Genomic DNA, 14,730 nt, shown 5'->3' on the forward strand with positions numbered 1-14,730 from the left:
TATTATGACAAAACAAACAAAACACGAACAGCTGGAAGATCAGAGCTACTATTACAGCATACATAATATCTGGCGGTAGAATTTAAATTTATTTGTTCGTTTGATCTCTTCATACAACCGTGACTGAAACAGCTAATTAATTAAATTAAACCTCAGTTATGTTAAGATTGAATCGGTAAACAAATGTTTATTATGTGGACCATTAGGTAAAATACACAATGCATTATGTTTCACGTAAGATACAGAAAATAATATTTGAATCATATGAAACAGAGTAGGAAATTTAACAATTTTTGAATGAATGAAAAAGGAGTGTAACTGAATAATTACGGGGTATTGAGGCCGAGTGACCTATCGGTTTTTGATGCATTTTTTTTTTTTTTATTCGAAAAATCATTGGCATAAGAGGATGTTGGTGGTGTGACATGCACTGATAAATAATTACCAGCAAATCTATCTTCATCTCACTGTGTTCGCAAAGGTGTAAATTAAATAATTTTGAAATTAAAATTTGGTAAAAATAATTCGAGCTGTAATTAATCAGTGCCTTTGTATACACCCGAGAAATTTAATATGTTTCGTGTGATCTGATCATTGATCAAACGGAAATAACGCTTTTCGTTTCACATATCTTAAACGACTTCCATTAACAATTTTTTTTCGTCTTGCTGTTTTTTTAATGTTTCAATCTACTTTTACTCGAAAAAAATTCTTATGGGCGGTCAACAATAAAACGAAATGAAAAAAAAAATGTAATCGCTGCTATACAGCTCTGGTTTTGTTTCATACATAAGTGTATAACTGTACAAACAAATTTTTTTAAAGAAAATAATAAGAAAAAAATTGCAATAAAGCGAAACATAAATCGAATTCAACGAAATAAAAAAGTGTTTACAGTATACATGACCACCAGAGAAAATTATTATTTAAGAAAAATGTAGCAGACAAGGTCATAATCTGGATAGTGAGAGGATTGATATTAATTACACGTTACAGAGTTTAAGGTAATAACGAAAAAAAATGATTGAAACTTAGAAAATGACACGGATGATGAAGAGACTAGGTGTGAATTGATATCTTTATAACCGACTCATAAAAGACATATCGAGACCGACCGAATTGCTCTGGATACACAATTTACTGTTCAATGTGCATAACTCTCAGTGGCCTATACGAAAAGGTATACTTTGTTTAAAAGGAGAAATTATTTTTGTGCCATTAATACTGATATTATTTGTTTGGTTCATTGGTTCAGTGATTTTTAGATTACAATTTATTTCACTTTAACAACAATTTATTTTTTTGTTGTATATACATTATTTGCATGTACATAACGTTGGAACGTTACATAATAAAAGTTTTACTTTCTTTGAGAATTGCTGTGTAACTTATATGCACAATGGAAAGTCCTTCAATTTAATTTATGAATTAAATTGAATTAGTTGTCGTGTTGCGGTAAATTTCCTTAATTAATATGGTTTAGTTTCGGGGGACAAAAATTGATATAAACAATCAATGTGGGTTAAAAGAAATGTTTTGACAATAAACTGGAACCCATATACTTATTACGTTTCGTACACTTTCATATGAACAGACGAGGGACAGGAATCCTCAAAAGAGATGGAGTGGAAGGGGATTCGTGAAAGTTGTGAGATGGATGTGTGAGCCAAAAGATTTGGTATTTTTTGAATAAACTGCTAAAAAAATTCTGAGTCGAGCGAGTACGTACTTTCATTAGCCACTGGTTTTATTCATGGTTAATCATTAGTATGTTCTACGTACCAATTACTAGTCTTCAAATGTTGTTACATCCATCTTATCTATAAATTCGAAGATCTTGCTGCCACTACTTCTATTTTTCAAAAAGATTCCGTCACACCAAAAAAAAGCATTTCCTTCAGGCGAAGGCGTTTTACTTAAAAGTTGGGATTAACGACTTAAACTTCACATACATTGTGCAACATTTCAGTAGAAATTAATGTAAAAAAGTGATTGGACCTGACAAGCTGATGACTGTTATTCTTGACATTTTATCATTAATCTTTTACAATTCTTTTTACAAATATGTAAGCATCATTGTGTACTTTTGTTTGTTTAACTTAAATAGAATTGCATATGGCAACATTATGAATTTTGTTTGTTTTTGTACTTTCAATTGAAGTCGCTGTCATCGGTAGAACTCTCGTGGGACTCGCGCGGCCGCTTGAGAATCGGTGGTACAGTTTGCTTTTGGATAAGGCACAATCCCTTGATAACTATGCTTCTTCCGACGGAGACGTCACGGTTCCAAATAGTTTTCAATGGAACTGTTTCGATTATTTTGCGGTACAAATTCAGACAGCGGCGATATTTATTTATGGACGAATTGGATGGAAATTCGGTTCCTCCTATAAAGAATAGATGCAATCTATGCCCGACTGAGTTCGCTTGTATTTGTCGAACGCAAGTCTTGTATACTTTTGGGTGGTCTATAGTGCAATCGCTTTATCCAGATGTTGCAGACAGTGCAATATGTAGGCTCGATACGTTCTGGAATTGCTACTCATCACCGTACCGTATTTTTTTTTTTAATTCATTTATTTTATCATTCCTTTATTATAATGTGGGGAATACTATAAGTATATGCGAAACAATCATAAATTAATCTTACAGATAAATACAAATACATTTTCATCGAAAACTTGGTCTAAGAAATTTTAGTTCAGCGATTAGAAATCAAATCTTTGTCTAAGCGTTAGGCTATATCACAGAGTCAGATAAATAAATAAGTTCAAATTGCACATCTCAATTCAAGTAAAAGTAAGGCGATATCACATTATAATCACTGGCACCTTTCATCACTTCGATCTTCAACTTAGACCTGAAAGTTTTTATACACTTCAAACTTCGAAGGTTATTACAGAGGCTGTTGTATTCATGCGTGGCTTGTTTCAAGATTGGATGATAGTCGGGGCATCTTAAGTTGTCCGCATAGCGAGTATGATGGGAATGAACATCGCGATTGTGTCGAATTGTGAAATTGTGCTTAGTTAGTCCATTCACGATCTTGTGGAGTTGAGCGACCCTTTCGACGACAGCAAGTTTTTCAACAGGTAGAAAACTCATTGAGTAAAGATACGTTGACCGCGTCAGATGTGGTAAACGATAAAGCGCCTTAATGCAACGATTCTGTAGTCTCTGCAGCCGATTCAATTTTGCTTTGGATCCGGCACTATATATCGGCAGCATATATGCAATGTGGCTCTGTACATACGCGAAGTAAAGTTGTTTTCGCTTTTCAATAGGGACATATTTGCCTCTTTTCCACATCAGTGGGATAAACGGACGTATCATTTTCATCACATGATCGATGTGCTGCTTAAATGACAGATTTTCGTCCAGAACTAGGCCGAGATATTTAAAAGTTCTGACTCGTTTGATGTAATCGTCATTTATTTTGATGTTGAAGTCTGGAAGATGCCTCGATTTTCCAAAAGTCATGTAGCACGTTTTACCGACATTCATTGTCAGGACGTTGCGGCAGAGCCAGTCATTCAATATTAAAGTGTCCCTTTGCATTGCGTTTTCAAGTTCCTCTGGGGTATCAAATGCGTAGTACAGCGCGGTGTCATCAGCATACAAAAGTATTTTACCCAGCAACCCAAGTGTTAGCATGTCGGCGATATATATGAGGAAATGTAACGGTCCCATTTTCGAGCCTTGGGCTACTCCCACGGAGATGCTTCGGAAACTGCTGCAATTTTTGCCAATAACGGTGGCCGTGGTTCGATTACAGAGGTAACTCATCATTAGATCAACAGCTCTTTCGGAAAGACCGATCCGTCCCATTTTGAGTGACAATCGTTTCGGATCCACGGTGTCGAAGGCACGTTTCAAGTCAATGAATATGACAGCCACATATTTTTTCCTGAATGTTGATTGAAGGAAATCGACGAGTTGATAGGCAGCTGACAGACAACTTGAATGGCGGATAAATCCGAACTGGTTTCCTTTGAAGAAATTCAATCCGTTGAGGTACTCGATTAACTGCTCCGAGAAAATGTACTCGAATATTTTCGACAGCGACGGCAACAGTGTCAGACCTCTGAAGTTCTCAATGTCGAAGCTACCACTTTTGTGAATCAGTTTCAGACGGCCCTTAAGAAGTTCAGCTGGGAAAACCGCCGTTCGTATCATCAAATTGATGCATAGAGCAATTAACGGAGCAATGGTGAGCGAGCTCGCTTTTAACAAACCGACTGGAACTTTGTCAATGCCAGTGGCTTTCTTGTTGGGTAAACTTTCGATCGCTTCGACAATAGTTTTCGGCTCAACTTCCTTGAATGACCAATTGTTTCCAGCATGTTGAGGGTATAGGAAATCGATGTCGTCAATTGCGTAACCGTGTATTGCTATAATTTCAGTCGCCAGGTGCTCACCGGCTGTGCAGAATTGGTCATTTACAGCATTACAAGATTGAATGGAATCGGTGATTGGCTGGCCATTGATATGAATTGGGTGGTCTTCGCTTTTCTTATATTGATTGAAGATGATTTCTTTGTACAATTTCCATGTTTTGCGATTATCACCAGCTGCCGACTGAATTCTTTCACACTCGTAGGTCGCACGCAACTCATAGTTTTTTGATGTAATAAACGCCACTTTTTGAAGATATTCTCTCTTGATGAACTCGTTTTCGGGGTGTAGATTCATCAATCTGTATAACCGGCCACGTTCCCTTATCGCCAATATTAGCTCTCTACTCACATGATTTTTTTTGATTCGGTGGTTTGACTTGATGGAAACAGTTGAGGTGCAATCACTAACGATCCTTTCAAGTGCATTGTTGAGCTCGTTGCCATCAGGCTCATCACTGGTTGACTCACAGATAGCTGATACCATCGCTACAGCGTATTGACGTATTGACGTATTGACGAGTGAACGCTTCTCGTTCAGCCTTCCGCTTGTCTTCGAAAACTTTGTTCCATCATCGTTTCGATTTCCGATCGCGAATGTTACTTCTCGTTATGTTGTGGAATCTCTTCGAGGTAACTTTTACCAGCCGTTCTTCGTTCGTTCGAGTTTCCTTAATCATACCGCCGAGATACAATTTATGATTCTTTTTCAAGGTTTCGAATGTCTTCGGTTGCGGATGTTTCTTACTTTTGAACTGGAGTGATACGGAAGCGCTATCTGTCGCGGATGAAAAATTTAATATTTTCGAATTGCCTTGGAGCCGTTCGATCGTACGTTGATCAAAGAACTCGAACCTAAACAGCTTTGTGTAGTCGGGCTTTTGGGGAAATTCTTAGCAATTTTAACAAATCCAAGTGCGAAATGATGAGTCTGCAGGTGTTATGATCTATTTGTATGTGTTTCATCAAATTCGTGTGCAGTGGAACAACGGCGAAAATTGATAGTTGGATTTTTCTAGCGGTGAGTCGACCCACTTGCTGGTACTCGTCAATGTCTTTTTGAATTTTGATGCAAAGTACCTGAACCAATTGTTTCCTTTGTCACTCTCTTCATCCTCCTGTGGCAATTGTTTCCGTTTGCTGATCGTCTTTTTTGCTTTCTGCTTTTGTGCTCGTTGCAATAGTCAGGTAACTATTGGTATTTTTCCAAAAATTTCAAATATTTTATTTTAACTAAATTCGAAAATTTCCAATGGAAAATACCAATGTTTACCTAATCTTTTGTGTCAATGTCCCTACCCTGCTCTGTTGCTCTGTTTCCACCTAAAGGCGGTGGAAACTCAGAGATCGGTTTCCTGAAACCGATCAAACAGATAGTGCCATCCTCCGCCGTAACGGTGAGCAAGGTCAGCGACCTTTCCCAGAATTCCGCCGGTGCAGACGGAGGTTAACTAAGGGAGGCCCTAGAGAGATGTCGGTTTGCACATTTTGCCATGACTCTAAAATACAAATAAACAAAGACTGGGGAGAACTAAATGGACGAGATGCTTGACAACGATGGTCAAGACCGATGGCACACACCGTCATCGGGCGTGCGCATGGAAGGGAATAATTTCAATTGCAATTTATTTTGCGGCGTCCAAAATGGCCGCAAAATAAAATTTCAATTTTTAATGAATTTCAATTGAAATTCATTCCGTTAGAAATTCCATTTGTGGATAAATTCAGCGTTCAATTTGTTGCGAATGGAAAGTGAAAACAACAATTCCAATTGGATTTCACTTTCCGTTTGCAACAACGCTAAATTCATCCACAAATGGAATCGATGAAAACCTGCAACGAAAAAAATAAAAAAAAAATTATTCAGCAGCAGCTTACCGCTTGAACGCCAAAATCGAAAAGTTCGATCGCAAGGGGGTTTTTGTTTTGCAGAGCATAAACGATATCCCCACCCAATTTTTTATGGCTAGGGTCGCGTAAAATGTTTCATTGCGAAACATTTTACTGCGAAAACGTTTATTAGGACAGCCCCGACGGCCCCGACTTTAATGTTGCTAATGTGTTTCATGGCAATCAATCAATTGTACACACACACACAGCTACATATGCTACAATAATGTCGAAGTGTCACAAATTTTAGCTTTTTTGTTTTGTATTACAAAATGGAACAGTCGTTGAATGCAATAATTACCACAAACGTTCACAAACATTGACCTCAGTGTGTTGGAAAATCTTAGTAAGTTAAATCGGATAATCAGGCAACGAATGTTTGAAGTGAACGAAACATTGATTTACAGACGGGAAGAGCAAATATCATGGCGAAATTGCCGTACGCGAAGAATTCCCCGACGCAACGATCATCCGTTCGGCCGACATCTCCGGCCAAGAGGATAGATTCTTACGATACTATGCCAACGTAATGTGTCATCAATTCCGTGGCATGCCGTTGTGGTATAATGGGGAACGAACATTCAAACAGCCGATTCATGTGGAGCAATTGAGGATGGTAGTAACTGTCAGATTTGTCTGTTCAAAATATTTCTAATTTCTTAACCAAATAGGTTTGTTCCAAGGTCATATGAATTGTCAAATTTCATCCATATAACCATAACCTCAATAATACCTCTGTGTAAATCGCGTAGGCGACGTTGGTCGATTTGTATGAAATATCACGTAAGCGACGTTGCTATGGATGAAATTGTCGTTGTTCGGGTTGTCAAAGTTCGTGTTTACAGTTACTTGGAACAAACCTATGTCTACTCTGTCTACTCTGTTCCTTCCGTAGTTTGACAAACGTAAGTTTAAGCAGTATTATTGCCGGATCTAATTTTTCATTTGATACTTCAAGATTCATGAGATTTACATCATTAATCTACAAAATTGTTAACTTTCGACGATGAAAAACGAGAAGGATTTTTTGCGGGTCTAATGGAAAATTAAAATTTTATTCGACGTTTGGATGCGACCTTCAATTGGATTGAAGTCTATCAATTTAGAAATTTAAATGTAACAATCCCAACATTCCATTCACCCATTCAAAACTTATTCATTTTTAAGCGTTATGAACACATCTCTGGTTGAATTCCAGAAGTGATCGTAAAAGTATTTAATTAAATATTTTTCTACGATAAATAAAAGCCATTCATCTCGAAACAATTGTCTGTATGAACGTTTTGGTGGACAAAAGCTGCATTAATAATACAAATTATATATTCCATGTTGTTTGCCATCTAAATTCATAAGAAAAAGTAAGCGCATCGAATTTTGGAACATTAATTGTTCATCCAGCACATCATTTTGCCTATAACGTTAACGCAGCGGCACAATAAACCATTTAATCATTGACAGTAGTTGAATGGTTTTTATTTTTCAATAATTTCAAAAAGTGAGATTTTTGCACAACTTTCCATTAATCTCAAATATCTCACATAATGAATGGAAAAATATTTGAATTTTATGTGCGAACGTAAACGTGTTATAAATTACGATTTGTTTTTATTTTCATCGCAAATGCATTTTCAAATTAATATTCAAACATTTAGACGTTATGTATACTACAAAAGTTTGTCATTTCAAAAAGAAATTTATCAGAATGACAATTGTATTACCAGTTTGATCTATGCATTACTGAGAGAAAAAAACAAGTGTCAAAGAAATTACTCTCTTCCTTCCGTAGTTTCACAATCGTAAATTTAAGCAGTATTATTGCCGGATCTAATTTTTCATTTGATACTACAAGATTCATGAGATTAGTTCAAAATCTACTGCTTCATTTCTATTGACATTAAATTTTCTATAAAAGATCAAATTAGTTGAACTCATCTCTCATTTTCGTTGTCGCTGTCGCTAACAAATTAGGTGAGCTATTAGATGAGCAATAGTTTTTCTTCACATTTAGATAAAAGAGAGGATACGTAACTTTAAAGATAAATGAAGACTGATTTTTCTTTCTGATGATTCCCTTGAACTATAATATATTTATTCAAAGCGAAAAAAAAGACTGCTCGCATACGGCGCAGTCAGTAAAAAAACGATCTTTTCAATCAACAAATTTATCAATTAATTAATATTAATAAAAAACATCTGCTCTATTACTTCCTAAAGTTCCAAGAATACATGCCGCATTGCCTCTTATAGCAATAGAAATTTTCCGTTGAACACTTTGAATTTAACTTGAACTTTGTAAAAAAAAGAATTATCTTCGTCCAGTCACTTCCTCTCCTATAACCTATACTCCTATAACGTAGATCGACGAAAAATCTATTAAATTTATTCTATTTTGTAAGGCATTTAAAATAAAACTCACATGCTCGGCAGAACATGCTCGATGGTGTATAAAATTTCACACATAAAAAAAAACTTTTAAGTAATAAATGCAGCAATTAATTACAAAATTGCACAAATATGATAATGTCATTACCGAAATATAATAAAATCTCAATTAAAAGAATTTTCAAGTGGAATTCTTTCCCATTTTTATGTATGTAATGCTTGTGTACACCATATTCAAGTTTATATGTTTCTCTAACAACAAAAACAATATATCATTACAGGTTGCAGCCGGTGTAGTTAGTCTGAAAAAGAATTACATAATTTTGTGGCAGTCGATCATTTTGTGCTCTGTGAGTCTGTTTTAACATCTAAGTCATGTTGTGCGAACCAAAAGATTAATAGAGTAATTTTTTTAGCATTTCAAAAATTGTTACTTTTTCAGGTATTGTATCGAGACACAGAGTGTGTATATGAATGCATAGGATATATGCTCAGCTGAAAATATATCGGTATTTGATTCGATTAATGGCATAATATGACCATGCATTTCGTTTTAAACCGAAATGATCTGAAGTGTAATCAATTATTTTTTCATTCATACAAATTTACGTGAAACAAAATGGAAATGCCAATTATATTCATAGGAGGATAAAAATTGTACAACTATTACTGAAAATAGCTATACTTTTACAGGTACTGTCACACCACAATAATGAAAAGAAAATAATTTTGTAACATTTAGCAGTGTTTGGCTGCTAAAAGGTGCATCGTTTTTATTGGTAATTAAAACGATCATATCGTTACATTTGAGATAACAAAATTACGGTTTGTCGGTTCGTTACGTTCGTCATGGGTATTAAAATAATGAAGTGCACATATTTGATGCAATTAAAATCAATTCTAGTCGTGATCCATGTTAAATTTAATCTCCACAGAAATTTCTTTCATAGGAGAGTAAGCACAACGTGCAAGCATTTTTTTTACTTCAGGAATTTAATTATTTTTAGTAAGCTCAGTAACAGCTTGTTTCGTCAAGCCATACATTTCTTTATGCCAATTAAAATTGCGAATTTCAATTTTGATATAAACAGCTGAGCTTATGTAATTTTGTCAGCATTACCTGGGATGAACAAAATGGAATAGTGCAATTTTCTTCTACAAATCTCTAAATTGATTTTATTTTATCTTCAACGAAAAACCTATCGATTTAAAATTCAAATAAATGCAAGAGAAATTTGCATGCACAAGACGAGACAGAAAAAGTAATGTGAGACTAGCTTTTACTTATTTCAGGTTAAAATTTCGACAAATTTTGTGTAATCTGTCATATGGATTATTGCTTGGCAATGCGCATTGTGTTTTTCTTTACGTAATACACTATTCAATTACAGTAACATTATTACATAGCTCCACTCCATACCAACATATCTCTCTAGATATTTAAATATCCACAGAATATTTTCGGGATTTGCATTTTACAAATAGCTAAAATTGGTAATATCCTATCTGGTATAAAATTACGGAAACATTCACGAATGAAATGGAGTATGACTGACAATATGATTTGATTTTCCGTACACAATGGTATTCACCAAACTATCAATATGTGAATATTTCTCACAACTTTCATACGACAAAGTCGCTCCTGTATCTTTATTACATTTTGCGCTTTGCAACTGAAAAAAATTATTTCAGAGACAAAAAATGAGAAATAAATCAGTGAAAATATTTCGATCTAAAAAATCTCGCCTTGTTCACATAACAAAGCTCACATATTAGATTCAAGATTCCACACATCATCTTAATAAAAACAGAAAATAAATTTGTGCTTTCACCTAGGGAAATTTCCACCTTGACCTTCACCTAAATGGACCGATACCTTTCTAATGTCAGTAGTGCAGTTGAAAGATTTTTTTTAAATTTAAATTATCACCAACAAAATTCGTATCCTGCGTCTGGCTGTTAGCTTACGCGACATTGATACACATAATTCAATATGACTCACACTCATGTCCAATTTTACCATTTTTTAGCTACAATATTTTTCAATGATTGAATTCGCTTTAATAGTATTCTAACCAAAATTGATCGAATTATAATAATATGTCGATCAGTTTCTTTTGCTATTTTGCATAACTGTACGTTGATTAAATACAGCCGAAAAATTGAAAGTGGTTGATCCCTCATATAAGGAAAAAACTTAAAAAAAACCGGACTAAAACTTCTTTCAAAAATGATCCAATTTAAAGCATGTATGTGCGTACAAGACACACCAAAAAAAAGGCATAAAAAAAGTGTAACGACACATAAAAACACGTCAGATAAAACACCTGAAATTGATTGGATTGGACCAAATTGCAAGAATAAAAAATAAATACTTTCGATATCAATTGCGAGGAGAAATACGTATATTCATTTTATGTAATATTGTCGGCATCTTTGGAGAGAATAACGTATAATATGAGAGAGCAGTCTTAACAGTGGGGTCAATATTCTGTCCATGAATCGACAGTGGGGAACCCTACCACTTTTGATATTGAATTTCATACCTTTGTGTATATACCAGCTGCTTCTTGTAAGCATGTTGTGGTTAAATGCAAAACTATCTTATATTACTAACGGCACCGTACACGACGAGACATATTAAAGTCGTAATAGTAATTGCGCGAAAACCGTTTCAGACTGTTCAGTCTTTCTTCGTTTTTTTTGTTTTTGTTTTATTTTTTCAACACAAATTTTCAAAGAAAATTTTCGTGGTACGACCATTTTACTGGTCTGGATTGATATTAATCAGACCAGCAGTACTAAGAACAAAATCGGAGGAATTTTTTACATTAAAAACTCTAAACTTGTTTTTAACGGGACCCCACTAACTAAGTCCCCAGAAATCGTAAAGAGAAAGGTATTATATACTCTAGAACGACAGGCCAGCATTTAGTTTAACGAGAAACACGGTCGCGTGTTTATACAGTTGACCAACCGTACGGGTCAATTGTTAATTAAATATTCGATCATTCATTCAAGATCAGCATTTGAAACAGTGAAAGAGATTCGTTTATCGTTGATTATTTTTTCGCCAGATTTTTACAGTTTGAATTTAAAATTTTTGTCGTCGTAACGTTGACTTAAGAGTGCTTAATTCGTACTGGTGCTAAACACAAAAAAGAAAAAGATTAAAATCATATTAAGCTGTAAATGAGCATATGATCATATGTTCTTTGGATAAAACATTCTTTCATTATTTGGATTAACGATTATTTATTTGGACTACATCAAGATGGGAGTCAAATGGAAACCTAGTGCCACTTTATCTGTGTTTTGTTTGTTATGTTCCATTTTAGTGGTAGATTGTGTTAAAGTGCAAACAAAAAGAGTAAAAGGTGAGTCGAATTTTTATTGTGCAACGAAATAATAATTTTTTAAATTATGTCCGGTAAACGTATCGCAACAAAATCATTAAATCTGTTACTTCATTGTGTAAAGTATTTCCCATGCGATGATACAACATCTATCACTTCAACATTATTATCAAACATTTCACTAGGCTTATCGTCGTTGTCGATAGCAGATGACTAGCCGTTTCAGTGGGACTTTATCAAAGTCGCATTCTTGTTTAATGATCGGTACATCAACTGAATATGTGCAATTTTAGTATATTTCGAACCAATAAAATACTAACGACAACTTTTAGAGATAAAAGTCCAAACAGACTAGCTCTATTTAGCTGATCATAAGTGAAACAAAAGTTGTTGAAAGAGTTCTAGAAATTTGAAGGAGTTCCCAATAATAAAGTCGATTTAAAGAATTCCTAAAACTTTCCTATTCACTTTGAGCTCTACGGCCTTTTTATGTCCAATGGACACCATTACGATTTCAAAAAAAAAAACAATGATCAATATCACGATTTCTTTCTACAAATCAAAGCCAAATTTCAATGAACAGTACCAATGAAATGCAAATCATTAAAAACCAACACAATTCCGTTAATTAATTCTTAAGTAAGCTACATAAATCTTCTGCATGCATAAATTATCTGTCTCCAATTTGTCGGTTCATTGTCCCACATAATACAAACGCCAGAGGACCGACAAATATCTGTATAATGTCATATACGTATTGCAGGTACATCATATTCTTGTCGGCTCTAATTTTTTTTTTCGTGGTGCGTATAGAAATGGAAAATAACATGCCATCGAGCCTAACTCAAAATTATCAGTCTCTTGATACACATATTGCGATTACACATTCACATAACAGTTAACTAATAATTATTTTTAAATTAGTTAATCAATTAGCTAGAAGCGTTTGTTTGCAAGTCGACACACACAGGTCAATATTTCCGAATTACACGTTGGTTTTCAAGTTTATTTTCTGCTTGAAATTTAATCATTATTTGATGTTATTAATTGACTATGTTCAGCTGACCTAAATGATTCGTTTTTTTTCGCTCTCTGTGCAGAAGTCAACATAATTCTCTGATTTTAGCACAGCTTCTTTAGCATTCAATTTATCTTGTTTGTTATGTGTGCAAATATTTTCTGGTTCAACGAGACAACTTTAAATTGTTCAAATATTTAGACTTGAGTGCTTAGTCACAATATGACTTACTTTTTTTTTACTTAATTCATTCGTGTAAAAAGCTGAGTTAGACAGCAGGTAAATGTGTGGTAATGTTTCAGTCTACATGTTGCTATCATGTAACATGCACTTTTGTCATCGCTTTATTATGATTTTCGTATTCTCTGATCTGGAAACAACTATCGCTGCTTTGTAATAGAAAAAGTAAATTTGCACTTGAAGGCGCGAATGTTTCATGCATATTCATGTATTTATAATTATTGTCACCCATAACAAAATTGACGAAACTAGTAGAAAATTGAAATTTTGTGTGATAAGTGAAAAGACAAAAAGACGCAAATTTGCCAATGGCTTTATTGTCCTTATAAGTCGGGTCCCTTGTATTCAACCGCTCGCCCTACGTTTTTCGAGCTTATATATCATACAAGATGGGTAATAAAAATTGTGGAACAAATTTTCTTTTTCAAAAATCGACTTTTTCAGTATATTTTTGGCGAACGTAGCCTTTTTTCTGACACAAGTGGCTGGATTATAAATATTAAGTTTGAATCCTTGGACATTTCCTTTAATTTGAAATAAGTCTTTGATCTATAGCATTCAGCGTTACTTACTAAAAGAAACTCAATAAAAACTAAATCATTTTTTTGAAGAAAAAAAATCCACAAAAGATCCTGCACTAAGCAAAAAGGAGAGTCTTTCTTGCAATTTTAAACAACTTATTGTACGTGAGCCATGAAACTTGCTACTGTTTCCTGATTTTATATCCGTCTCGGATGCTCCTTAATTTTAGTTTAAAAAAATCTTCCATTCGCATTCTATCGATATCTCTCGTTATCTATTGGTTGTAAAAGGCACGAACTGAACCATTTTTCTGGTGTCATCGTTCCACCTATATTTCGATTTGGAATCAAATGACATATTATCCATTGCGAGCTTAAAAAGATACTAAGGATTATTCAAACTATTACAACCAGTACCATTGAACTATGTTAATTGTGGCTGCGGTGCTAGTAAATTATACCATAGTAACACGTACACCAACAGGATGCTGACTTTTTATTCTATCTTTCCATCACAAAGTTCTTATAAGTCATAAAACCACAAAGATATGTCCATGAAAATTGTATGAGACAGGATAAAAGTGCTCAGCCTCGATGTTTAACAACGTTCGATTCTTAATTACATAGCCCGATTTAATGGTATAATAGCGAACTGAAAAATAATTAACCACATTGTTAAAAATGTGTCGTTGTTACCATTTCATTTTTCAAAAATGTTTTATAATTTCATTAAAGTACCCAACAGTTTCAGAATCTCATGTGTGTGCTCTATTAATGCGATTTCTTAATAAAGCAATTTTTTCCTACATTTTCATTTAAAAAAAAAACAGCAACAGACATACTCAATTTATTATTATGGAATATTATTAGTCACCTTTACAATTTAAATAGCATTGTGCGAGCATTATTAATATTTTATTTTTATT

General features: G+C 34.3%; 1 protein-coding gene across 3 annotated transcripts in view; it reads left to right on the plus strand.

Annotated features, from left to right (window-relative positions):
- The first annotated feature begins 11,292 nt into the window (after positions 1-11,292).
- Positions 11,293-14,730, plus strand: part of LOC119073256 (oxidoreductase OpS5) — a 31,714-nt gene continuing 28,276 nt past the window's right edge. Inside the window, exon 1 of one of the 3 annotated variants that reach the window (XM_037178629.1) lies at positions 11,293-12,046. In XM_037178629.1, coding sequence (XP_037034524.1) covers positions 11,944-12,046 — 103 coding nt within the window. In that variant the 5' untranslated portion in view covers positions 11,293-11,943. The remainder of the gene's footprint in view (positions 12,047-14,730) is intronic. The other 2 variants (XM_037178630.1, XM_037178628.1) reach the window with 2 other exon arrangements.

Source organism: Bradysia coprophila, unplaced genomic scaffold (assembly GCF_014529535.1).
Source record: "Bradysia coprophila strain Holo2 unplaced genomic scaffold, BU_Bcop_v1 contig_138, whole genome shotgun sequence".
Classification (NCBI taxonomy): domain Eukaryota; kingdom Metazoa; phylum Arthropoda; class Insecta; order Diptera; family Sciaridae; genus Bradysia; species Bradysia coprophila.